The following is a 27,106-nucleotide window of genomic DNA, read 5'->3' on the forward strand; positions in this document are numbered from 1 at the left end:
CCTCAATAATGCACTCTTTGTGGTTGATTGCAGGGTTACTGAAATGGAAACCATTTGAAATTGGATTGCAACTGCGTAGGACTCTGTTGGGAATCTTAGCAACATGTAGACAAAGAGAAGACAAGAGCTTGTGCTCTTGGCGGAGAAGGACGAGCTCTAGCTTTCAGAGGGAGCACATGCAATGATGCAGTACTTCAAAACCTCATCGATATTAATGCATCCTCCCACTTGTACTTCCATTTAGTAGAGTGGGGACTGATGCAAAGGCCCTCTCCAAATCATACATTTACAGTTTCTCTTCTTTTTCTCTCCCTCTATGCTTCTGCAATGAGGGTGATGATGTATACATAATATTGGGTCTTGGGTATGTAAGCTTTTCATCTTGGGTTTCAAACATTCAGTTTTACCTACTTATATTAAAATTTAAGAAAGGGAGAATTATCCAGAAAAGTTCACCAACATGTGATAGGCTGCCTCGAGATCACAACGACTACAAATTCTCCTAGGGTTCATAAAAGTCTCGACAAGTTCATGAATTATGCTTTGAATTGACCATTCTATAATTCAATTATGCCGTTGGTTTGTCTTTTTCCTCTCTTGTCATTTGACTCTACTTTTTTTTTTTTTTTTTTTCTTCTCTGTTGTGCTTTATATACTTATATACTAAAGTTAATAGTATTAATATTATCATTTATAATATTAATATTACATTATTCATATTAATATTGTTGTTGTTATTATTATTATTATCATTGTCATTACCAGTATTATTGTTACATTATTAATATTATTATTTATGATACTAGTTTTTCATAATTCATATTATTAGTAGAACTAATACTATTTTTATTAATATTATATATATTATTATAATTGCTTTTAACATTATTATTCATACTATTAATATTTTATAAGTATTGTTATTCATTTTTTATTATTATGAATTGGCCTGGGTGGAGCCAAACAAATCATTACCCATTAGAGGATATCTTCTTGCCACACAAACTGGATGAAGACTAACATGTAGCCATGCAACCCATTAATGTATGTGTCGAATATAACAGGAAAAATGAGTCATAAAAGAAAGTAAAACGTAGACTATGGACCTATGGTGATGGGGATGGACCATTCACATGGCAAAAGTAAGAATAGATTAACCATAAGCATGACAACATTGGGCAACAGTAAACCATTGGATTCTTCCATCCTCTTGAAAGAAAAATATATCCATATACGACAATTGATGTGATAATATTTACAGTGTTGCAGTGTTTCCATTCGAAATTGTTTTGAGTTGTGTTTGGTTCTTCAAATCGGTGGAAAATATTTGATTTTATTATTAAAAAAAGAAGTGAAAGAAAGTAAAATATAATTAAAATTATTAAAAAATTTATATATTTTTAAATGATTTAATTTTTATATTGAGGAGTTAAATAAGTAAAAATTTTAAAATGATATATAAAAATAATTTATTAATTTTAAGTTTATCTTTTATTTTTTGTCATTTTTTCTTTTCTTCATATTTTCCTTCAAATTTTTTGAAAATCAAACATAAAGCTTGATGAAAGTATTTTCTTTTGAAGTATTTTTTAACTAAACATAACTTCTTTAGAAAACACTATAAATTCTTATTCAACTTTTTAAATGTATTTTCTAAATTTTCTGAAATACTTAATTTGTTTTTTTTTTTCCTTTTAAAACTACCCTACATTAAAAATGCTTTCTAAAAACCCGACCAAAAAGATTCTTAATTTCAATTTTAGCATGATATGTCGCTCCCAACAATTCTGTACATACCTTGATTCAAGGTGGTTGAGCCTAGTGCTTCCCATTCAATGTTTTTCCTCTTTTGTCAAGAAATTACGAAAACAACCATCTAACTCAGTCAGCAACCATTTAGAGGATATCTTCTTGGTACACAAACTGGATGAAGATCACATGTAGCCATGCAACCCATTAATGCATGTGTCAAATATAACAGGAAAAAGAAGTCACAAAAAGAAAGTGAAACGTAGACTATGGACCGGTACCTATGGTGAAAACGTGATTAATGGGTTCACAAAAAGGTGACGGGGGTGGACCATTCACATGGAAAAAGTAACTAAGATTAACCATAAGCATGAAAACAATGGGCAACAGTATACCATTGGATTTTTCCATCCTTGTGTATCCATGTACAGACAATTGATGTGGTAATATTTACAGTGTTGCGGTGTTTCCATTCAAAATTGTTGAGCTATGTTTGGTATAGAAAGCATGACTAGGGAAAGCAAATAAAAAGACTTAAAAGGATATTTATTTTCTTATATTTAGTTTTGTTATGAAAAATATGAAAAAAAAAAAAAAAAAGTCATTTTAATTTTTTTTTCTTCCCTTTTTCTTGTTTTCTATTTCCTCTCCTTCATTTTTTTTTTTTATTTTATAAAAAAGACTTACCGTGAACCAAACTTATATTAAAAATGCATTCTAAAAACACGATCAATAGATTCTTAATTTCAATTTTAGCATGAATTGTGGCTCCCGACAATTCAGTACATGCCTTGATTCAAGGTGATCGAGCCTAGTGCTTCCCAGTAAGCTCAACCAGATATTCGAGGCGTCAGTTGAAAACTTGAAATCCTCATGTAGGTATCTCTCTTTACAACCCGAAGCGGTCCAAATGCCGTGTCGAGGGCGAGCTTCCTGGAAAGGCATGGGAGCCTGGAGACGGCCAAGAACGTACAAGGCAACTATGAAACATGCGACAAGTTGGCGGTCCCATCAGTTGTCTATCGACGAGTCATGGTCGAGTGTGCCCCGCCTCCCTCGGGTCCAATCGCCATGCAGGTCTGGCCTTTGCTTGTTATGGCCCATACTGTCAGTGACAAGCACTCGCTCTGAAGATCCTGCATAAAGCTTTTAATTGCCGAAAGCTCTGCTTCTCTTCTCCTGACTAGGCTTTGTTTTATTCCTAATACGTCTCGATACTCTTGGATTTCACGGCCTACATATATATCTAACTTTGCTTTTCTCTTTTGTTTTGGCTAATGATCGAATCCCAATGACCTAAACTGCAAAAGTAGTTTGGCCTTGGAGTTATACGCGTAACAGATGGTGCCAGCTAACTAGTTCCTATTCCATGTTTTAGATTTGCCCTACACCAGCTTCGCAGATGCCATCTACAAGCTTGTTTTTATTGGGGTTTGGAAGCATATGGTACACTTTTTTATGCTTCATATATCCTAACACCCGGGACTCGGCCATTGATCCGTAAGAATATCTCACTCTCCCTGCCAGACTCGGCCTACTCTCACAAGAAGCATATTACATAAAATTGACTACATTTATTGAAGTTAGGAGTCTACTGCTCTGCACCTACCACTCACATTTTTAATTTGCACTTGTGTGAAAATAATAATAATAAATCATACTTATATTAGATTTTATCTAATATTAAATAATTTGATCTTTCCACAGGGCGAAAATTGCCCAACCAGTCTACAAGAGCTTCCTGCTTTCCATGTCCTGAAATGGGCACCATAATGAGTATAACGATTTACGGGTTAGCCGTTTTGGAGCACCAACACAATTTAATCTTATGAAGCTATGTTTTTTAGAATATGATCATACAGTCGTATTCACAAGAACACAGCTATGTGACCGTGTTTTCGATTACACGATAGTATAGTTTCAAAGAATATTCTACTATTACAAATAGTTATAATTTCAAATGATCAAGAGCCGACATACGTACCATAATGAAAAATAAAAAACAAGGAATGTTGTAGAAGAATTCAAGTGAAATTTCAGTGTAACAACATGCCCCGTTCTTATACAAAGTTGTATATGCCTTATTACATCCCTTATAAAACATACAAAAGTAAAATTACATAATTTTATTGGATTAATTGATTAAAAATGATGAAATCATCACAAATTTGTAAAACTAATCTTCCCAATTTTTTAACTTAAAGAGTAACTCATTTTTTATATAAATACCCTTTAACATTTTCAGTATTTACATATGTGTTTTAAGAGAAAATGTTACTTTTGCAAGAAAAAGATGAGGGCATTTTTTTTAATCAAAAATTGATATTTTTTAGGTTGAAAAAAGATGAATGGTTAATTTTTCAAAGTAGGAAAGATTTCATCTCTTTTAATAAGTTATCCCTTTATCGGATAAAAAAAAATCAACTTAATGGACAGTACCAGTACCAGCTGAGGCCACCTAAACCAATATGAGAAAATGGTAGGCCTAAAAGCCCAAATCGGTCCAGTCCAGTCATTGTCAAACTAGTATTGTTGGGCTGGGTCAGAGTCGCTGAGTTAGGCCGCGCTGTTTTAAAATTCTGAATTCCTCACGTTGTTTGCTTTTACACCGAACACCTTTTATTTTTTATGACATATTTGAATTTCTGGGTGACTTACGTAACCCAAATGCCAACTCAGGTCAACTTGGCACATCCAACAAGTTGGGCTAATACTCGTGGCTTTGAATCCGTCGTTAGAACACGTGGCTTGTTGGATAACTTTTGACCATTCTTCATCGAGTTCTCAATGATGTAAATTTAATACATTTATACCATATGCTATCTATGGTTACATAAGTTTTCCCTTGATAGTAAATAATAGTATTCTTAGCCTTAGCGTCTTTCTTCATACCCTACAGATTTGGACTCAAATTTATATAATAATTCTAATAATATTCATTAGGTGCACATCTCAGTCATGTGTCCCATTCACAATGGTGATATGCGATATCAAAATTATTATTAATTAAATTATTGAAAATTGGCTTTTTAATATATAAATTTATTGGATGAGAGGAGGAGAGGAGGAGAGGAGCATATCAATAATTCACTAAGAATCACGTCCCTATCTATGCAAAGGCATAAACGTCATCAAAATATAACAGAGACACATCGGCCACAAGAGCCTGGGTGAGTGGGGCACAATTCTTAATTACAAAAATCACCCAATCATTTAATTTATATAAAGTTGGAAAAAAATTTAGAAAATGTTGTGACACAAAATATGGATGGTACTAGATAGAAAGTTGGACCCCAACCGCTTATTTTAATTGCGTGGGGTCCATGAGGGAGAGGTTAAAATGACAACAAGTATTATGACCCTTCTTAAATATCAAAATGATTTTTTTTTTTTTTAAGACAAAAAAAGGGTTACTAAATGAGATGAAATTAATTAAATTAATTTGGGTTGATATTCTTAAAAAGAAAAAAAAAAAAAGGAACGGGGAAATCGGAAAAGTGGGAAACGCCTAAATGGGGGGCGTTATAAAAAGGAAGACCGCAGGGGAAAAGCGCGTTTGACCTTGTAAATTCCGCCTACCTTTCAACTGAGGTTCAATCGGCGATTCATCGCGACTGCAAAACCACAGCGAAACACAGACCAACTGCAGTCTCCGACACCTCCCGCACGATTCTCAGCCACCGCCGATTCCAGCTGTTCCTACGCCTTCCACGGGCGCTAATCCATCTCAGAAACTTTGATTTTGGAGGAATCGGGGTCAGCTAGTAGCCATGGCGGACATGGTGAAGGAGATCTTGGGGAAGCCGATCCAATTAGCGGACCAGGTGATAAAGGCGGCGGGGCAAGCCAGTTCCAGTAAGCCTGAGTGTGGGGAGTTGAAGGCGAAGACCGAGAAGCTTGCCCAACTCCTCCGCCAAGCGGCTAGAGCGAGCTCCGATTTATACGAACGTCCCACTCGCCGCATCATCGATGAGACGGTGCAAGTCCTGGATAAGGCTCTATCGCTGGTGCTCAAGTGTCGGGCTAATGGCCTTATGAAGCGAGTCTTTACCATCATCCCCAACGCCGGCTTCCGGAAAATGTTGGCGCAGCTCGATAATTGTATCGGAGATGTGTCCTGGCTGCTTCGAGTCTCCGCATCAGGGGATGATCGAGACAATGGATGCCTGGGTCTGCCTCCTATAGCGGCGAACGAGCCCATTCTGTGCCTTATTTGGGAACATATTGCGATTCTTTACACGGGATCACTGGAAGATCGGTCCGATGCGGCTGCTGCTTTGGTTTCGTTGGCTAGGGATAATGATAGGTACGGGAAATTGATTATCGAGGAAGGTGGGGTTGTACCCTTGTTGAAACTGATGAAGGAGGGCCGTGTGGAAGGGCAAGAGAATGCGGCTCGGGCGATTGGGTTGCTAGGGCGTGACCCGGAGAGCATCGAACAGATGATCCATGCGGGTGCGTGTTCGGTGTTCGCAAAAGTCCTCAAAGAAGGTCCCATGAAGGTGCAGGCGGTGGTGGCTTGGGCTGTGGCAGAGCTCACAGCGAATTACCCGAAATGCCAAGATCTTTTTGCGCAGCACAACATAATTCGCTTGCTGGTTGGGCATCTCGCATTTGAGACGATTCAAGAGCACAGCAAGTATGCAATTACCACCAACAAGGCCACATCCATCCATGCTGTTGTGATGGCGAGTAACAATTCGAATGCCACTGCTCTGAACAAGGGGGGGACTGATCATGACGATGATAGGCACACTCAAATCCCTCGTCCTGTGGGAAACCAGAATCCCAATCAGATGCAGAAGGTGGTCACTAATACTATGGCAATGAACTCTCAATCCAAACTTTCTCAGCGGCTCAACAATGGGGCAAATCAAACCAACCATGTCAACTCTGAAAACGCTAAGTATAATCATCAGCACCACCACCATACATATTCTGGTCACGGCATTAAAGGGAGGGAACTTGAAGACCCAGCTACCAAGGCCGAGATGAAATCAATGGCAGCAAAAGCCCTTTGGCACCTCGCCAAGGGAAACTCGCACATCTGCCGAAACATCACCGAGTCAAGAGCCCTCTTATGCTTTGCTGTCCTCCTGGAGCAAGGAATTGGCGAGGTTAAACTGCACTCTGCTATGGCGTTGATGGAGATTACAGCTGTGGCAGAGCAAGACACTGAACTAAGAAGGTCAGCATTCAAACCCAATTCCCCTGCTTGCAAAGCTGTTGTGGATCAGTTACTACAGATCATTGAAAAGGCAGATTCCGAGCTCCTTATCCCATGTGTGAAGGCTATTGGGAATTTAGCAAGAACATTTAAAGCAACTGAAACAAGAATGATAAGTCCATTGGTGAGGCTACTTGACGAGAGAGAAGCTGAGATTTCTAGGGAGGCTTCAATTGCCCTCACAAAGTTTGCCTGCACTGATAACTATCTCCATACTGATCACTGCAAGGCAATCATAAGTGCTGGAGGGGCCAAGCACTTGGTCCAGCTTGTGTATTTTGGGGAGCAAATAGTTCAAATTTCTGCATTAGTCCTCCTATGCTACATTGCTTTACATGTACCAGACAGTGAAGAACTTGCCATGGCTCAGGTCCTTACTGTGCTGGAATGGGCATCAAAGCAAGGGTGGTTCATGGTCCAAGATGAAACAGTGGAGTCATTGCTGGATGAGGCCAAAAAAGGATTGAAGCTCTACCAATCCAAAGCTTAAAGGGGATTCTATTGTTTGCTAATGAAAAAAGTTCTCATTCTTTTCACTTAATTTTTTTGTTTATGTTTTTACTGTTCTCATGGAGTGTATATACATTTAGTTGTTTGAAATTGTTCACAGGGATGCCCAAAAATGCTTTTTCTTCTCTAATTTCCGCCTCTCTTTTTTTGTCCATGTTGAGTTGCTTTGCTGATACCAAGGCCAGGAAGTGGGTGAGGGTAGCTTTGTGTATGAGACAGCGAAATCATGGTTGTCCCTTGTCCCTTTCTGTTCTGTGTATGCATGTGTTCCTAGTAAACAAATTCCAGTTTGATGAGCCTAGCAGTTCTAGATGTGTTCTTTTTGCTTGGGGTATCCTGCTGTTTGAATTATTGAGGGTGTTTGGGTTAAACTATACTTAGATGGTACGGGTGGAAAAAAGATGAGATGGGGGAAAGGATATCTGAGTTCTTATCTCAACTATAGAAAACTTCTCTTGGTTACATAATGAGCCAACTTATAAAATGGGTCTGTTTCTCAACCTCAAATCTCGGCTATGATTTGTAAGCAACAGGTGGGAGAGGTGCGAGTTGCCCCCCATGACTTTTGAACCTTTTCCAACTAAATTATACAACCAAAGGTTGCTTCTGACAAACCTCTCTAATGAAATCTATGCATTTTCCTGAGTTTCCACTGAAGTAGCTGATTTTTTCAGAGGAAATAGAGAGCAGAAAAGAAGAGTTTGATTTTGGTTGTGATCTATGTAGAACTGTACATTGAAGGACGGTTTTCTATGTGGAACTGTACTTAGGAGAATGGTTTTCAACTTCAACTAGAACAGCATTTCCAAAATGTTGTAGTCAATCATGTTATCCCTGACTCTAGCTTTAAGCATTTGGAGTTCCCAAGTTGTCCCAAGTGCAAGGGTCGAATATTTCAGGCATGGTGAATTTTCCAGTACCAGGGACCACGACACTTGATGCTTTGTTCTTCTACAAACAGGATATCCATGCATGATGGAAGAATGTTTCTTGTACATTCCAGAGAACAAAGACCGAAATTGCCAGAATAATGATGGAAGTTCATTTTTCATTCATTTTTCCTACAATTTTTCAGCAATCAAGAATGAAGAATGGAGGTTTCCTTCATTCTTCATTTGTATCAGGAGAAATTTATAGATGAATTCTCCTGTCTCTATTTCCTGCAAACAGTTCCTACCGGCAGTTCAAATTTGTCCCATCAATGCCTCCTAACCAGTTCAATGGCCTCAGTTTCACTTCTTCCTGCGAACTACTTATGGCCAAAACCATTTTCTCAGGCTTGTCTCACCCAAATTGTCCAATTACTCCAAAGACAGCAACACCCTTACATGCATCTCTAACATGTTCTATGAAATGTCATATTTTCAATGAACTTGACGTATTTCCTCTATTTTTCTTTTATCAGAAATCAGGTACTCTGATATATAACTTTCTTTGTCATTCACCATCCCATAAGAATGACTCGTGTAAGTAGGGCTTTGGCGAATTTTGATAGAAACAAACGAGAGGAAAAATCAAGTTAGGTGAGAAAAGACTGCGGGGCAAATTGAAGGAGTTGGATCTGCAATGTGGTTTACTGGTTTCTATATCGACCGAAGTCAACCAATCCATCCCCATCAATTATCTAACTTGTATTGCTTTGATAAGTAAACACTAAACAGATTAGGACAAGCTTAAAATATATACCTTTAGTAAATATAGAAACCTTCTCCAAGGTTTAAGAGAATTCTATATTCTTTTCTCAACAATGATGATCAACTAATCCAGTAATTAAGAAAACCATCAATATATACAAATTGGCCAAGAACCCACTGTTTGGAATCTACTGATACGGACAAACTGATTGTAAGTTTACCCATGAGTACCTCCTTGAGTGAATCTCCTTTTGTTTTTGGATTGCAACTATTAAAGTACGAGGGGAAATCCTCAATTGCAGAACCAAATGCTGCCGTGCCATATATGGCACCCACCTAAAGCAGCCACATATATTCAGTCATATCGTGTGTGAATACTTTCAAACAACAGGAAAATACGATGCAGGTATTTAACCATATAAATATGTGAATGAGCTTAAGCTGCCGCATTGATGCATTTCCTATTCCAACAATTTTTCATCTTTGTTCTCTACTATAATACCAAGAAGTTGATTACTGCCCTTGGAAACAAAAGAGCAATTTAATAACTAATCAAGAACTAAAAGATTAAAAACTCGAAAACTACCCCATAATTATGGATTAAATAAAAAAAGAATGAATTTGTTTGTTAGACGCATGGCTCATGATAAAAGAGATGCAGGGGATTTTATTTTTTTTTCCCTTTTTTTATTTTAATTTTCTTATCTATGTGCACTTAAAGTGTAACTTCCAGAATAGGAGATGCTCCTGTACTCGACTGGAAATGACAGATCAACAACTCTGAAGGTTGGAGATTGCTAGAAATCTGTGAACCACAAGCCCTTCTCAAAGGAAAAAAAACAAGAAACATTTGTACTGAGATAAAAGTTGAATATACCACATATCCACCTCAGGGTTATAGATTCCCACTAAGGAAGAACAAAACTAGACAAGACATTGGGACGTATGACACATACCTAACATGCTTTCCATTATGGAAGCAATAGCCAGAATTTCTAAGAAAGTGAAATACTGATAATGCTTCAGTATATGCTCCATTGAAGAGTGATAAATTGGAAAAACAAACCAAGATAAAACATTGTGATCCACATTGCTGCGTGCCACATAGTAGTAAGCAGTTCATGCCCCTGAAATTATACATGTTTGACCAGTACACAGATAATTTTTTTCTTTTAATTTTTTTTTCCCCTTTTTTGCTTGTTATTTATTGTTATTAACTTCCTGTATGTTTTTCTATTGTTGGTGGTGTTGTTACTTTCATAAATTTCATTTATTTATTATTTTGCAGGTAGAGGGAAGAATTTAAGAATATATAGATTGGAGGCAACTAGGTGACCAGATCAAGGCTCTAAAATGAGGCCAGAACCAAAAGGACATAAAGGAAACAAGGGTTAGTCAAAATCCAATGCGCCACCTGAATATCTGAACAAGAAACAAAAAATTGTGATAGATAATTAAAATCAACATATAAAAGCACACCAGGGTCTGGGGAACATCTAGGGCCCAACATTGGACATCCAATTACTTTAGATTGAGCACATCAACAAGTCATCTTCCCACAAAAAATTTAGCAACTCAAATTATTCAAGTGCATTGATGTGTCGGACAGTGAGCACTTGGAGGGGCCTTTCCTGGATGAGGAGGTGACCATAGCACTTTCAAAGTTAGGGGGTGATAAAGCTCCAAAGCCAAATTGGTTCTCAAAAGCTTTTTGGAAGTCTTGTTGGCCTATAGTAGGTAGGGAAGTGATGCAGCTATTTGAGGAATTTCAGTTTAAGGATTCCTTGGTTCTTTGGTTCTTGTTCCCAAGAAAGGAGTGGTGGGTGACATGAAGGATTTTAGGCCAATCAGCCTTATGGGGAGTCTTTAGCAAAAGTCCTAGATAATAGGCTGAAAAGGGTGGTTGGCAAGGTGGTGTCAAACAATCAGAATGCTTTTGTGGGGGGTAGACAGATTCTTGATGCAGCTTTGATTGCAAATGAGGCAATTAATTCGAGGAAGTGAAGTTCCAATGTGGGTTTAGCTTGCAAATTGGATATAGAAAAAGCTTATGTTGATAGTTCCTACTCTTGGTCTTAGAAAATATAAGTTTTGGTCTTGAATGGAGACAGTGGATCCACTTTTGCATATCTTATGTGAGAATGTCAGTACTTGTCAATGGCACCCCCATAGATTTCTTCCTAACCTCTAGACTCTAGAGGTCTGAGGCAGGGAATCCTCTTTAACCTTATCTTTTTGTTTTCCTCATGGAAGCCCTTAGTAGCTTCATTGTAAAAGCTAAATAGGGAGGTTTCATTAAGGACTTCAAGATTGAGGGTAGAGGAGTAGAAGGGATTCAAGTTTCACACCTCTTATTTGCAGACAATACTCTTCTTTTTTTGTGAGGATAATGTAGATCAATTAAAATATTGGAAGTGGATAGTCACTTGCTTTGAACTAGTGTCAGGTTTGAAAATAAATATGTAAAAAAGTGAAATTATTCCAATGAGAGAGGTAGAGGATGTGGATAGAGGGGCTTCTCTTTTTAGGTGTAAAGTAGGGAGACTCTATTCTTGTTATCTTGGTTTACCTCTTAGGGCCCCTCATAAGCTTTGTGGGGTGTGGCATTCAATCGAGGAGAGGTTTCAAAGGAAATTGGATGCTTAGAAAAAATAATGCCTATCTAAAGGAGGAAGACTTGTCTTTATTAAGAATACTCTATCAAACCTCTCTATCTATATTATGTCTCTTTTTGCAATTCCCAAAAAAGTGAGCATCATATTAAAGAGAATTCAAAGAAGCTTTTTATGAGGAGACATGAGAGAAAGAAGAAAGATCCACTTGGTAAATTGGTCAGATGATTATAGGGATAAGAACATGGTTCAAAGTCACGAACTCAGTCATTGAATCAGGAGGTCCTGAGGCACATCAATCTTGGTGTTTTGGATCGATATTGAGCGATACGCAAAATATATGCAATTAAATATACTAAAATTTGCAATAAAATAAAATTTAAATTTAACTATATTTAATATTACTTAAATGATTATAAAAGTATGTTTGGTCAATTTTTAACACTAAAAATTATTTTATTCAATAATTTATGTTAAATTTAATTAATTATAAAAATTTTAAAAAAAAATTATCATTGTTGATTTAATGTTGATACAAGTAACTGTTAATTTTTTAAGTAATATGTTATCTAACAAAATTAAATTTATACTCTTTATGTAATTATATTAAAAAAATTATAAGTAATTTATTTAAAATATAGTTAAATTAATTTCTTATAAATTATATCCACATTCCCATATTTCTATTTATCTCACTATATTCATTAGCCATTATATAAATGTCTAATACCCATTGGATAAACCATAGCAACCCATTATCTTATCACTCATTTCTTCTTCCTCACCCGTTCTCTTCTTTTTTTTCTTCTTCTTCACCTGTTCCTTCATTCTTCCTTTTCAAACTCTGTTAGCCCAAGGGTTCTCCTAATCGGGTTTTGATGATAACAAACCATGGTTAAGTAACTAATTGATTTAATGTTTAAGAATCTCAGGTATAAACTCGAAAATTCATCAAAGGACCAAATGGATACAAGATCGAGACGCGTGGAAGACTTGAGATCATAGGAAATGAATGTAAGATGATAGCATGAGTGCACTTAGGATGTTCATACATTTTCATGCATCTTAGAAAACTCGGTTTATTCTTTAAAACTTGATTTTCTTTAAAACCCGAGTTTTATCAAACATACCTTAGGCAAATTAATTCAAAAGTGGCATATTATTTCACCTTAAGACCTTGCCTAAGTGTTAGAAAAGAAAGGAATCAAAAAATAGGTTTTTCGGGGCCAAAAAGGCTCAACCGGTCGACCGGTTGAGGTCGTCCGGTCGAGGACCGGTCGAGGAAGGTTAAAAACCTTCTCTCTCTCCCAGTAGCCTTCTCTTCCCGGTCGAGGTGATTCCTTTACCAGTCGATGTCTGGTCGAGGACCGGTCGAGGCAACGGTAACCTGTCATGCATTAAATGCTCCAACGGCTAGTGAATCGGTCGACCCCTAGCTCGACCGGACGAGGTTTCCTTTTACTGTTTTTGACTCCCGAGCTTAGAAACCTATAAATTGAGAGCTCCACTTCATTTATGACTAAGAGAACAATTGCATTCAAAGCCTACCTACCTGTTCTTGATCAAAAAGCTCTGATTTCTTTCTTAGTGCATTAAAACCATCACTTGCATATTCTTAGTGCACTCTTGTAAATCATCCTAGCTTTTTCTTGTACTTGAGCCATCCTTAAGCTAGGTTGAGAGTTTCATCTTTGTGTAAACTAAGTGTGAAAGCCTTCAAGTAGTTCAAATCTTGAAGAGATTGTGTAAGAGCCCATTGGAACCGGAATCCAAGTGTAAAAAGATTGAAAGCTTGATTGAAGCTTCAAGATTAGTGGAACCCTCACTCGGTTAGGAGATTGAGGAGAGTGGACGTAGGCAAGGAAGTGCCGAACCACTATAAACCCGAGTTTGAATTCTCTAACTTTATCTCTTTCCTTTATTTATTTTGTGCATATATTATTGTGTGGAAAAAGATTTTGAAAAACCCAATTCACCCCCCTTTTGGGTATTTTCCTTAATTATTCATAGCCTTTGTTTTATCAATTGGTATCAGAGCTAGACCTCTTGCTTAAGACTTAATCGTCTAAGAGGAAAATGGCTATTCCATCAAGCTCATCTCAAACTGAAAATTGTTCAAAACATAGAGCTTCATTCTTTACGAGAACCAACTATCCCTATTGGAAAGCTAGAATGACTTGGTACTTACAATCAACTGATTTAGATGTATGGGATGTCATTGAAGATGGCCTAACTTTACCCACTAAATTAGTTGATGGAGTTTTGGTTCCAAAACCCAAGCAAGAATGGAATGAGCTTGATAGAAGAAATTTTCAATTAAATGCTAAAGCCGTTTTTACTTTGCAATGTGCTATGGATAGGAATGAATATAATAGAATATGTCAATGTAAATCTGCTAAGGAAATTTGGAGATTGCTTGAAATAACTCATGAAGGAACTAATCAAGTGAAAGAGTAAAAAATTAATATACTTGTCCATAACTATGAATTGTTTTCAATGAAAGAAACTGAATCTATTGTTGAGATGATCACTAGGTTCACTGAAGTTGTCAATGGCCTTGAAGCATTGGGAAGGGTCATAAATGAATCCGAAAAGGTGATGAAGATATTGAGGTCTCTCCCCTCAAAGTGGCATACAAAGGTCACCGCTATTCAAGAAGCTAAAGATTTGACCAAGCTACCTATGGAAGAACTCTTAGGGTCATTAATGACTTATGAAATCAGTTTGACAAAGCAACTACAAGAGAGTGAAGACAAAAAGAAGAAAAGCATAGCTCTCAAAGCTACAACCAAGGAAGAAGAAAATGTTGAAGAAGAAAAACCAAGTGAAGAAGATGATGATTTAGCTCTCATCACAAGAAAGCTCAACAAGTACATGAGAGGTGAAAGGTTTAGAGGGAAAAAGTTTACCTCTAGAAGAAATCCCTCAAGAAGGGAATCCTCATCACATGGTGACAAGGAAAAATGGGAAGAGAAAGGAGATTTGATATGCTTCAAATGCAAAAAGCCGGGACACATTAAATATGATTGTCCTCTCTACAAAATTGAAGCCAAGAGAAGAATGAAGAAGGCAATGATGGCCACTTGGAGTGAGAGTGAAGAATCTTCCGACGAAGAAAAGGAGAAAGAAGTGGCAAACATGTGCTTCATGGCAATAGATGATCTTGATGAGGTAAACTCTAACTCTAGTGATGAAGATATGCATGTTATTTTTGAAGAACTATATGAGGATTTTGAAAAACTTAGTTTGAAAAATAATTCTCTTAAAAAGGGAATTCAAGAACTTGAAAAAGAACTTGAGGAAGTGAAAGAAAAGTTTTCAATTGATGAAATCTCTAAAACTCATCTTGAAAAAGAGAATGAGATTTTAAGAAATGAAAATGAAATTTTGAAAAAGAAAAATGAATGGTTGACCTCCTCTCTTTCAATTTTCTCTTGTGGACAAAAGTCCTTTGAAATGATCTTAGCAAGCCAAAAATGTGTTTTTGACAAACAAGGACTAGGATTCAAATCTTCAAAGAACCAAAAGTATTTTAAGAACTATTTTGTAAAAGAATCCTCAAGTGAATGTCCTTCCACTATTTGTAACTTTTGTGGAAGAGGAGGGCACATTAGTAGTACATGTCCCTTAAGAAATGGTGCTCAAAAGAATTCAAATGCTAAGGTTAAAAAGGTTTGGATTGAAAAATCCAAAGTCACTAACCCTCAAGGACCCAAAAAGACATGGGTACCTAAACCAACTTGAATTCTATTTTGTAGGGCTCAAAGGAGGATAAGTGGTTCTTGGATAGTGGGTGCTCAAGACACATGACCGGGGATGAATCCAAGTTTGCCTTCCTTACAAAGAGAAAAGGAGGATATGTCACCTTTGGAGACAATGCAAAAGGAAGAATCATTGGTCAAGGTAACATAGGTAATGGTACATCCTCCCTTATTGAAAGTGTTTTATTAGTAGATGGTTTAAAACACAATCTTTTGAGCATTAGTCAACTTTGTGACAAAGGTTTTAAAGTAATTTTTGAAGCATCTCATTGTATCATCAAGGATATTCAAAATGACAAAACCATCTTCATGGGCCATAGATGTGAAAATGTATATGCTATAAATATTTCAAAATATGATGGTCATGATAGATGTTTTTCAAGCATGCATGATCAAAGTTGGTTGTGGCATAGGAGGTTGGGACATGCTAACATGGACCTCATTTCCCAACTCAACAAAAATGAACTCGTTAGAGGCCTTCCCAAAATTAATTTTCAAAAAGACAAAGTTTGTGAAGCTTGTCAAATGGGAAAGCAAATAAAAAATTCTTTTAAAAATAAAAATTTCATTTCAATATCTAGACCTCTTGAATTGTTACACATGGATTTATTTGGTCCTTCTAGGACACCTAGTCTAGGAGGAAAATCTTATGCATTTCTCTAGATACACATGGATCTTGTTTTTGAGTCAAAAGAGTGAAGCTTTTTATGAGTTTTCAAAATTTTGTAACAAGGTTCAAAATGAAAAAGGCTTTACAATCACTTGCATTAGAAGTGATCATGGGAGAGAATTTGAGAATTTTGACTTTGAGAAATATTGCAATAAGCATGGTATCAATCACAATTTTTCGGCTCCTAGAACTCCTCAACAAAATGGAGTAGTTGAAAGGAAAAATAGAACTCTTCAAGAAATGGCTAGAACCATGCTAAATGAAAACAATTTGCCAAAGTATTTTTGGGCCGAAGCGGTAAACACTTCTTGCTATGTTTTCAATAGAATATTGTTGAGGCCCATTCTTAAGAAAACTCCCTATGAGCTTTGGAAAAACAAGAAACCCAACATTAGCTATTTCAAAGTCTTTGGGTGCAAATGTTTTATATTAAACACCAAAGATAATCTTGGAAAATTTGATGCAAAATCCGATGTTGGAATTTTTCTTGGCTACTCAACTTCAAGTAAAGCTTTTAAAGTTTTCAACAAAAGAACCATGGTTGTAGAAGAGTCCATCCATGTCATTTTTTATGAATCTAACAATTCTCTTCAAGAAAGAGAAAGTTTTGATGATGATTTAGGATTGGAGACCTCCATGGGAAAATTGCAACTTGAAGACAAAAGACAACAAGAAGAAAGTGGAGAGGATCCCAAGAAAGAAGAATCACCTTTGGCACTACCTCCTCCTCAACAAGTGCAAGGTGAATCAAGCCAAGACCTTCCAAAAGATTGGACATTTGTTATCAACCATCCACAAGATCAAATCATTGGTAATCCATCAAGTGGGGTAAGAACTAGATCATCCCTTAGAAATATTTGTAATAATCTTGCATTCATCTCTCAAATTGAACCTAAAAACATAAAAGATGCTATAGTTGATGAAAATTGGATGATTGCTATGCAAGAAGAATTAAATCAATTTGAAAGAAGTGAAGTATGGGAACTAGTACCAAGACCTTCAAATCAAAGTGTTATTGGAACCAAATGGGTCTTTAGAAACAAAATGGATGAAAATGGCATCATAGTAAGAAATAAGGCAAGATTGATAACCCAAGGATATAATCAAGAAGAAGGAATAGACTATGAAGAGACTTTTGCCCCCGTAGCTAGATTAGAAGCAATTAGAATGTTGCTTGCTTTTGCATGCTTCAAAGACTTTATTCTATATCAAATGGATGTGAAAAGTGCTTTTCTAAATGGCTTCATAAATGAGGAAGTATATGTTGAACAACCACCCGGTTTTCAAAGCTTTAACTTTCCAAACCATGTTTTTAAACTTAAAAAGACACTTTATGGTTTGAAACAAGCACCTAGAGCTTGGTATGAAAGACTAAGTAAATTTCTTTTGAAAAAGGGTTTTAAAATGGGAAAAATTGACACAACTCTTTTCATAAAAACCAAAGAAAAGGATATGCTCCTAGTTCAAATATATGTTGATGATATTATTTTTGGAGCTACTAATGACTTTCTTTGTGAAGATTTCTCTAAGTGTATGCATAGTGAGTTTGAAATGAGCATGATGGGAGAACTCAATTTCTTCCTTGGACTTCAAATCAAGCAACTAAAGGAAGGAACCTTCATCAATCAAGCAAAGTATATAAAGGATCTTCTCAAGAGGTTCAACATGGAAGAAGCCAAGGTGATGAAAACTCCAATGAGCTCATCCATCAAGCTTGACATGGATGAAAAAGGTAAATCTATTGACTCAACTATGTATAGAGGCATGATAGGATCCTTGCTTTATTTGACCGCTAGTAGACCCGATATCATGTATAGTGTATGCTTGTGTGCTAGATTTCAATCTTGTCCTAAAGAATCTCACTTAAGTGCCGTTAAAAGAATTCTTAGATATTTGAAAGGGACAATGAATATTGGTTTGTGGTATCCTAAGGGTGATAACTTTGAATTGATTGGTTTCTCGGATGTCGATTTTACCGGTTGTAGAGTTGAAAGAAAGAGCACTAGTGGCACTTGTCATTTCCTAGGACACTCACTTGTCTCATGGCATAGTAAGAAGCAAAATTCGGTAGCTTTGTCAACGGCGGAAGCCGAATACATAGCAGCCGGTTTGTGTTGTGCACAAATCCTTTGGATGAAACAAACACTTAATGATTTTAACTTGTCTTTTGAGCATGTTCCTATCAAATGTGATAACACTGGTGCCATAAATATTTCAAAAAATCCCGTGCAACTCTCTAGGACCAAGCATATAGAAATTAGACACCATTTTCTTAGAGATCATGCACAAAAGGGTGACATTATACTTGAATTTGTAAGCACAAAAGATCAACTTGCCGATATTTTTACAAAACCTCTAAGTGAAGAACAATTTTCTGATATTAGAAGACAACTAGGGGTTATTTCTCTTTGATCTGATGTTTGTATAATGAATTCTTGTTGGAAATGCATTATGATTGCATAAATTTCATCTCATACGTATCATATAGAAATTTCTTAGGAAATAGGTCAATTTTTGACCAAAAATTCAAAATTCCCTTGGCATTGAACATAAAAAATTGGGGATTTCAATTGGAAAAGGCAGGGGGAGGATCACGAGACAAGAAAATGCAAGAAAATTTGGAAAATTTGACCGTTGACCATGGCTGTTGACCGTTGATCAAGCGGTCGACTGGTTGGGGAACCGGTCGACCGGTTCGTCGGGGCTGGGAATTTAAAAGGCCCCCGCGCGTCAGTTTTTTTCACTGTTCTCCACCATTCCTTGAAGACTCTTCATCTTCCCGCCTTCAGAGACCAGTTTGGGCTATTCCTTGGACCGATTTCAGGCTTTGGAGTGATTTTTTACACGATTTTGAGGCTAGGGTTTCATCTCTGGACGGATTTGGACTTCGGATCTGGACGGGTTCCTCTCTGATTGCGCGCCATCTTCTGGTTTTGTTCCTTTCCCGCGCGCCTAGGGCTTATTCGGGTTGGTCTTCTCTCTTTGCCTGCTCGCTTCAGTTCTCCGAGCTTATCTCCATTTTTTTTGGGATTTTAGATGGCTCCTTGAAAGGAGACGGGTACTTCCAGGGCTTAAGGCAAGCGCCCTGTTGAGCCATCTCAGCCTGAGCAGACTGAGACTCGCCGAAAGGCGAGGTATGACACCGCACTCTTCAGTTCGAATGAGGATTATCAGCGCTACAAGCAAAAATTTGCTCAGAGAAAAGTCGTTCCAGGGAGAAGTGTCAATTTCTCCCAACTTCAGCACTTTGGCTTTGAGGGGTTGTTCGGACGGATGGGATGGCTGCCCGTAGTGACGATCTCTGAGCCGGTCTTCCAGACTCTGGTGCGGGCTTTCTATTCTCGGGCGACCTACGGGCTTGCAGGACCCGTATTATCCACTGTGAGAGGCGTTGAGATCCGTTTGAGTCCCGAGAGCATCTGCCGCATTCTCGACATCCCTTCGATTGGACTCCGTATTTATGAGGCCAAGGCGTGGCCCACTGTGCTGGGATTTGAGCCTAAAGAGGCTGTTCAGAGGTTGTGCGGACTTGCTGATCCTCAGGGGATGGGCAAACCATCGGCTCACAGCTTGACAGTGACTAGCCGAGTCCTTCACCATATGATTTGTTCGATTCTCTTGCCACGTGGAGGACATCGAGACGAGGTCTCCTACCTCGAGGCTTTCATTGTTGACTCGATCCTCACCGGGAGACGGATTCATGTTGGCTACCTTATGATGATGCACATGATCTCCTGTGTTGAGAGCTCGACACGTGTACTCCCCTACGACCGCTTTCTTACCCGTGCTTTCAAGGATGTCAGGGTCGACTTGAATAGAGAGACAAATTTTGAGGCCCCCACCACTTATGACACGTATGATGAGCAGCATCTGGGGTGCATGAAGTTCGAGAAGGCACCCGATGGCTCCTGGGTTAGGAAAGCCGAGCGACAAGCCCGGGGACATGATCAGATGCACCCCGGAGCAGAGGAGGAGGCTGAGATCAGAGAGATGGAGGATGGGTTGGACCCTCAGAGGGACTTTGAGCAGAGAGGGCCCGAGGTTGACATTCCACCTCCACATCAGTCAGAGGGCATTCATGTTGAGGCTACCTTCTCCGAGCCTATGATGACTGAGTCGTCCTTCACAGCAGGCCCTTCATCTCAGCCATCATTCACCGAGCTACCATCTCAGGCACCTCATGTTCCTGATCTCTCCGCCCAAATCAGCTCTCTTGGGACTCGTATGGAAGAGCTTGCCCTAGTCCATGACTCCCGCTTCTACTCTATAAAGGAGCATCTCGATCAGTATCAGGCCGGCTTCACATCTCAGTTTGAGCATCTCGTACAGAGGATTGAGCGTCTTGAGAGCCGCCAGGAGAGTCAGCACGAGGAGATGATGACTTACCTCCGTTCTGTGTTTCCCCCACCACCTCCTCAGCCTTGAATTTGTTTGGGATCCCCCTTCGTTTCTTTTTTATGTTGCCAAAAAGGGAGATATTTATAGGATCTAGGATCTAGGAGTGTCTCATGCATGTCATTGTTATCATTGTCATATCTATCTTATTATACATGTGAGATTTCCATATATTTATGATATGATACTTTTATCCATTGATTTTTTGTGTTTTACATTGCTTATCGCTTGATTGATCCATGATTGGTTTGAGGGGGAGATTTCTTTCTCTCCTAGATAACCAAGGTTTGTCATCATCAAAAAGGGGGAGATTGTTAGCCCAAGGGTTCTCCTAATCGGGTTTTGATGATAACAAATCATGGTTAAGTAACTAATTGGTTTAATGTTTAAGAATCTCAGGTATAAACTCGAAAATTCATCAAAGGACCAAATGGATACAAGATCGAGACGCGTGGAAGACTTGAGATCATAGGAAATGAATGTAAGATGATAGCATGAGTGCACTTAGGATGTTCATGCCTTTTCATGCATCTTAGAAAACTCGGTTTATTCTTTAAAACTTGATTTTCTTTAAAACCCGAGTTTTATCAAACATACCTTAGGTAAATTGATTCAAAAGTGGCATATTAATTCACCTTAAGACCTTGCCTAAGTGTTAGAAAAGAAAGGAATCAAAAAATAGGTTTTTCGAGGCCAAAAAGGCTCAACCGGTGGAGGACCGGTCGAGGAAGGTTAAAAACCTTCTCTCTCTCCCAGTAGCCTTCTCTTCCCGGTCGAGGTGATTCCTTTACCGGTCGAGGACCGGTCGAGGTCCGGTCGAGGCAACGGTAACTTGTCATGCATTAAATGCTCCAACGGCTAGTGAACCGATCGACCCCTAGCTCGACCGGACGAGGTTTCCTTTTGCTGTTTTTGACTCCCGAGCTTAGAAACCTATAAATTGAGAGCTCCACTTCATTTATGACTAAGAGAACAATTGCATTCAAAGCCTACCTACCTGTTCTTGATCAAAAAGCTCTGATTTCTTTCTTAGTGCATTAAAACCATCACTTGCATATTCTTAGTGCACTCTTGTAAATCATCCTAGCTTTCTCTTGTACTTGAGCCATCCTTAAGCTAGGTTGAGAGTTTCATCTTTGTGTAAACTGAGTGTGAAAGCCTTCAAGTGGTTCAAATCTTGAAGAGATTGTGTAAGAGCCCATTGGAACCGGAATCCAAGTGTAAAAAGATTGAAAGCTTGATTGAAGCTTCAGATTAGTGGAACCCTCACTCGGTTAGGAGATTGAGGAGAGTGGACGTAGGCAAGGAAGTGCCGAACCACTATAAACCCGAGTTTGAATTCTCTAACTTTATCTCTTTCCTTTATTTATTTTGTGCATATATTATTGTGTGGAAAAAGATTTTGAAAAACCCAATTCACCCCCCTTTTGGGTATTTTCCTTAATTATTCATAGCCTTTGTTTTATCAAACTCATTTCTTATTCTTTGTAACTAAGTGGAATAAAACCAATTTCTTCTTCCTCACCGGTTCTCTACTTCTTTTTCTTCTTCCTCACCTTTTCTTTGCTTCTTTTCTTTCAAATCCATTTCTTATTCTCTTTAACTAAGTGGAATAAAACCACATTTATAGCTCCAAAAAATCCAGATTCCATTTCAAAATGAAGCATCTTCCCTTTCTCCTCAAGTTCCAAGCTCCTATCGCTCCTCCCTTTCAAATCGATCCACACCACAACAACACCTCAATCATCTATGCTCATTTTATCGGCAAACCTTGATGAGATCTAGCCTCTAAACCACATTTCCACCAAAAAGACAACATCAGAGAATGAGAGATGTAGCATTTTTCACCTTGGAATTTGAGTCATCTTTGATTTTTCTCTCAGACCACCAAACCATCTCCAAGTCAAACTCAGATATCGATATCCTAATAGGCTTGGTGGAGGTGGATACAACTCAACCAAGTTGTACCGGTCTCGACCGATACTTTGAACCTTGGATAAGAAGTACGGAGGGTTGGGGCTGATTTGTTTATTTTAGAGATTTGAAAAGAGCACAACCAAAGGACTTACAAAAATAGAGCTTTCTGATCAAAGATTCAAGGAGTTCTTCATTAAATCACTTTTAGAGTGGTACCATGATTCATTAGAAATGGAGAACCCCTCTATTTTGAACTTCTCAGATGTTGTTTCTTGTGGTTAGCTTTGCCTTGTTTTTGTAGGCTAACCTTGCATTTGTTTGGTGCCTACTTTGGGCTCTTTTGTGTATACTACCTGTATACATAGAATGCACCCTCTTTTTTTGGCGTTTCTTAATACATGCTTCTGTTTGTCTAGATATATATATAGTGCAGCAATTAAAAGACCTGCAGAACTAAATTATGTGGTGATGTGACTACATAAATGTGGCAAAGGGCAAACATATAGCCTATTTAAGTGGTGTAGCAGTTTTGTTTCCATAGGAAAAGTATTAACCATTTGAATACCTGTTACAAGCAAAACAAGGGAAAATTACCGACTCAAATGGATTTAAAAATTTTTCAAATTTGAAATACATTGCAAGGTGATGAACAATAATAACAACTTCAAAAATAAGGTACAGTGTCCTCTCATATAGGATTTAAAAAGGTCTATATTCAAGGTTGTAACAGAGCTTCCAGTGAGGAAGCTGCTGCTAGAAAGAGGTAAACAAGTAGAATGCAACTGTGCCTTAAATGGTTTGAAAATGGAGGATCAAAATACCCAGAAAAAGTATCCTTATGCTAAGCAAGTTTGAGACATCATAAGTTTTGGATATCTGGCACCTGTTTCTGAAAAAGATATTAAGATGGGCTGCATAACATTAGAAGAAGTGCTAATAAAAGTATAAAAAAAAAAAAAGAATGTGGATATATAAAAAAAACTACAAATATATTGTGGCAAAAATGGTGTAGACCCTTCCTTGACCCATTTAATATTGTCAATCCAGCAATTCAAATATTTTTAAGGATTGTTTAACGATCCATTGCTTGTATAACCAATGGAAGAAGAAAATATGGTTGAATCAGTCAAAGGAGATCTCCTAAATGGTATTCAAGGAAGTACCTAAAATGTAACCAGTTGAAGCCTCCAGATTCAGCATGGTAGGAACTCAACTTTAATTGCTATCATAAAGCTAATGGCAGTGAAGAAGTGGGTTGAATTCTTAGGAAGAAGATGGGTAGGCCTGTACCTGCCCACGCAGATTGATTCCAAACAAATGCTTTGTCCGTATGAAGGAAACCTTGGCTCTAAGATAAGTTAAACGTTAATTAGAAAATATACAAGTCAAACACTTTTCACATAGAATGGAATGCTAAATTAATTATTAAGGTTTTTTAAGGACCAGAAACCCCCCTGGAGAATTTGCATCGCATTAAGTGACAGCAGGAATTTAGGGAGGGTGACATGCATACTAGAAATGGACATATTTTTACAGAAGGCAACCAGGTGGTGCCATATTGCTAAAACTTAGGTCACTTCGCACCAGGAAGTGGGATGGTGGTTGGTTTTCCAAGAGAGTTAATTATGATTGGCTTTAAGGACTTAATGGGTTGAACAGATTTGAGGCGGTGTAGTGTTCTCCTTTATATTTGGAAAGAGAAGAAAAGAATTAATTATGATTGGCCTAAAGGACTTATTGGGTTGAACAGGCTTAAGGTGGTGTAGTGGCTGGATCAATTATCTCACCAAAGAAGGAAGCAGTATTCTCTAGGAATTATATTCCAATATTCCCAATATATAATCACCCTAAGGACTCTAACTAGTTCAGGGGTCCAAAAAGACCATGAAAATTTACCAAAGAACATATTTCTTTCTCTGTTCTTTTTTTTTTTTCTTTTTCTTTTTTCTTTTTTCCAATAGGTAGCTATTGAACAGACCTTAAACTATTGACTGGAAGACCCAGTGATGCCCTCACAAATCTGAACATTAAATCATAAAAATGTCAGATACTAAATTATGGTTAGGAAAAATAGCAAGTAGAGTTTGTAATGAGGTCATATCACAGACCCAAAAGGAACATCTTTGTACATAATAAAATAAAACTAGCAAGAACAGAAGGAAAGGATGTTTTATTCAGCAATCTTGTCACTAGATCTGTGTGGTTGCTTTCACAAAAACAAAGCAGCTCATTAGTCAGCTGAACATGGTGGTTAATGAAATGTCAACAAGGTCTCTGACAATAACATTGTGCTTTCCAATAATAATATTGTTGAATAATTGGTGCAAGCAACAATAATCAAAAGTGATTCAAAGACTGAAATTGAGATGAGAGCAATAGGATCATAAAATTTGATGCTTTTTGATTCCCCGTTTTATGTCAAAACATTTTTATATTTCATAATGACATGATTAATGGAAAAATAAGTATCTTGAAAAACTAGGGAAAAAAAAAAGGAAGAGGGGTCAATAGCTAGAAGATGTGAAGAAATTTGCTATATTAAAACAAAGCGGATGGTTTGTTGGAAACATCTTGAAAACTGCATGAAATCAAACCCTAACAAATGCCGATGACAAATCACATGTTAAGCGCTAAAAAAATATATTTACAAAAACAATCAAGAGATCCCAACATCATAAATGTAAAATAATGAGATATGATCTATGATATCAAGCCTTCAAAAGAGGCAAACTCTCTAATACTAGATTAAAAAACTAGTTGAACATTAATGTAACCAAATCTAGGGAGTTAGCTGACTTGCAGGTGCACACACTCAAAGCACTTATATCACATAATCCTATCATCTTAATCACAATGATAAACAGAATACAGTGAAAATGATACTTCTGTTTCTTTATAGGGATGACCATCACTTTAATCTACAAAATTGAGTGAAATAAATTTCATCTCACAACCAGTTTCCAAAATTTCCAAATGGTACCTGATGTGCTTTATTGAGTTTAACACAAAGCACTTCCACACCCTCAATTGAGAAATGCAGAGACATTGTGGCTATTAGCATGGAGATAGACAAACCCATTTGGCAGTCTCAATTGTGTTCACATACTCAAAATCCAGAAATATAAGAATTGATGTTTTTTAAAGCTTATTTTAACAACCTCCATGCTCCTTTTCAAAATTCTAACCATTCATCATAGCATGGTTTCTTCAAAAACAACCAAATCATCAAACCCTTTTAATTCTCACTGAGATTATTTTTCTTAAGCTTCCATTGCTACGATACTGAAATTAGTAAAGAAATTACTGCTAATCAAAGGACTGCAAGCTAAAAATATATCACGCCATGAATATGTAAAAGAAGAATACTGAAGAACTAGTCAATGGAAAATTCTAGAAGAAAAACAATCAGAAACCGGTGGATCATTCAGAATAGATACTCACTGAGTGACTAAATATCTTCCACTTCCAATTGAAATCTTTTTTAGTGGTTTTTTCGGTAAGAGATTGAAGATGGTGACTGAGAATGAGAGCCAAGAGACTCTGAAACTGAGAGCCGGACCCAGAAGCAGGGAAGAGAGCATCAGAGCTCAAAACGCAGCGTTTTGTGTCATCTCCTCCAACGGAATGGCCATTTGGGCCTTCACATTTGCCCTGTAAAATGGCACGGTGGGCCGTGGACCGTGGCACGGTTTTATTAGCTTTAAAACGCATCGTTTTGACATCTTTCAGATTTGTTTATTTTATACTTGGGAAAATGTTGGGAGCAAATTGGAATACTTTTAGGCAACATGGAGTGTGTGCTTGACAGTTCTTATATCTTCTTTCCTAGATGATTATAAATGTGGACCAGCCGATCGGAGCCTGGTCTGATTCGACTTTTGGGCCGGAGAACCTATCTGTCAGTTCTAGGTAGGCCTCTTTTTTCCCCTCTTAACTAAAAGTTTGGGTGGAGGCTCAGCCCATCACTTACCAACAGGCGGTCAGCCGGGGCCACCTAATACGACAAGGACTCGGATTCGCCTTTAGCCCCTCTTCGAGGCTTATAATATCTTGAAATGGACATTTTAAAAAAAATCTCTACGATGCTTACAATATCATGAAATGGACATTTTTTAAAAATCCACAACTACGGGGGTTTGGGCCATGGACCTTTAGAACAGGTTTGGCTATGACCACTAAACCTAAGTGAATATGATTATTTTAAAAAAATTCATATAACTAAAATAATCTAATATAAGTAAAATAAATTATAATTAAAAGAATTTTCTTCTATTTTGGAATATTTCTTCACATTTGAATATATATATATATATATATATATATATATATATATATATATATATAATATTAATGCATTTATATTTATTCATAATTTAAGTTTGATATTATTAAATATGAAAATTAAAGTTTAAAATTTTATAATTTATTTTTTAATATATTAATTATTATGATAAAGCCCTTAAAAGTATGATATGATATAATAAATTTGGAATTCATTAAAACAAAAGTCACAAGTGATAAATAATAGGGAATGAAACATTAATAGCAATAAAGTTTATTAGGAGATCTCTTGAGTCTAGTCTATTACGGCCAAGCCACATTACTTAATATTGCTTCCTCAAGAATATTGA

At 37.4% G+C, this 27,106-nt stretch overlaps 2 protein-coding genes across 2 annotated transcripts; one reads left to right on the forward strand and one right to left on the reverse strand.

The window, feature by feature from the left end:
• Positions 1–5,243: 5,243 nt before the first annotated feature.
• LOC100253942 (uncharacterized) lies at positions 5,244–7,616 on the forward strand. Its single transcript, XM_010650723.3, has one exon. It carries the CDS (start codon positions 5,520–5,522, stop codon positions 7,464–7,466), a length of 1,947 nt encoding a protein of 648 aa, XP_010649025.1. The 5' UTR covers positions 5,244–5,519; the 3' UTR covers positions 7,467–7,616.
• Positions 7,617–9,148: 1,532 nt separating this feature from the next.
• Positions 9,149–26,298, reverse strand: LOC104879124 (uncharacterized). Its single transcript, XM_019219546.2, has 2 exons — positions 25,917–26,298; positions 9,149–9,456 (listed from the first exon to the last, which is right to left on the reverse strand). The coding sequence occupies exons 1-2, from the start codon at positions 26,184–26,186 to the stop codon at positions 9,241–9,243; spliced, it is 486 nt and encodes a 161-aa protein (XP_019075091.1). The 5' UTR covers positions 26,187–26,298; the 3' UTR covers positions 9,149–9,240.
• Between the last annotated feature and the right edge of the window lie 808 nt (positions 26,299–27,106).

Source organism: Vitis vinifera, chromosome 4 (genome assembly GCF_030704535.1).
Source record: "Vitis vinifera cultivar Pinot Noir 40024 chromosome 4, ASM3070453v1".
Lineage (NCBI taxonomy): Eukaryota > Viridiplantae > Streptophyta > Magnoliopsida > Vitales > Vitaceae > Vitis > Vitis vinifera.

What these genes read in the sequence shown, in the direction of transcription:
- LOC100253942 (XM_010650723.3), top strand. Translation starts at nt 5,520, where the DNA reads ATGGCGGACATGGTGAAGGAGATCTTGGGGAAGCCGATCCAATTAGCG.
- LOC104879124 (XM_019219546.2), bottom strand. Translation starts at nt 26,186, where the DNA reads ATGCGTTTTAAAGCTAATAAAACCGTGCCACGGTCCACGGCCCACCGT. An exon ending in GGAAGATATTTAGTCACTCA is followed by an intron (nt 9,457 to 25,916) that starts GTGAGTATCTAT and finishes TGGCTGCTTTAG; the next exon opens with GTGGGTGCCATATATGGCAC.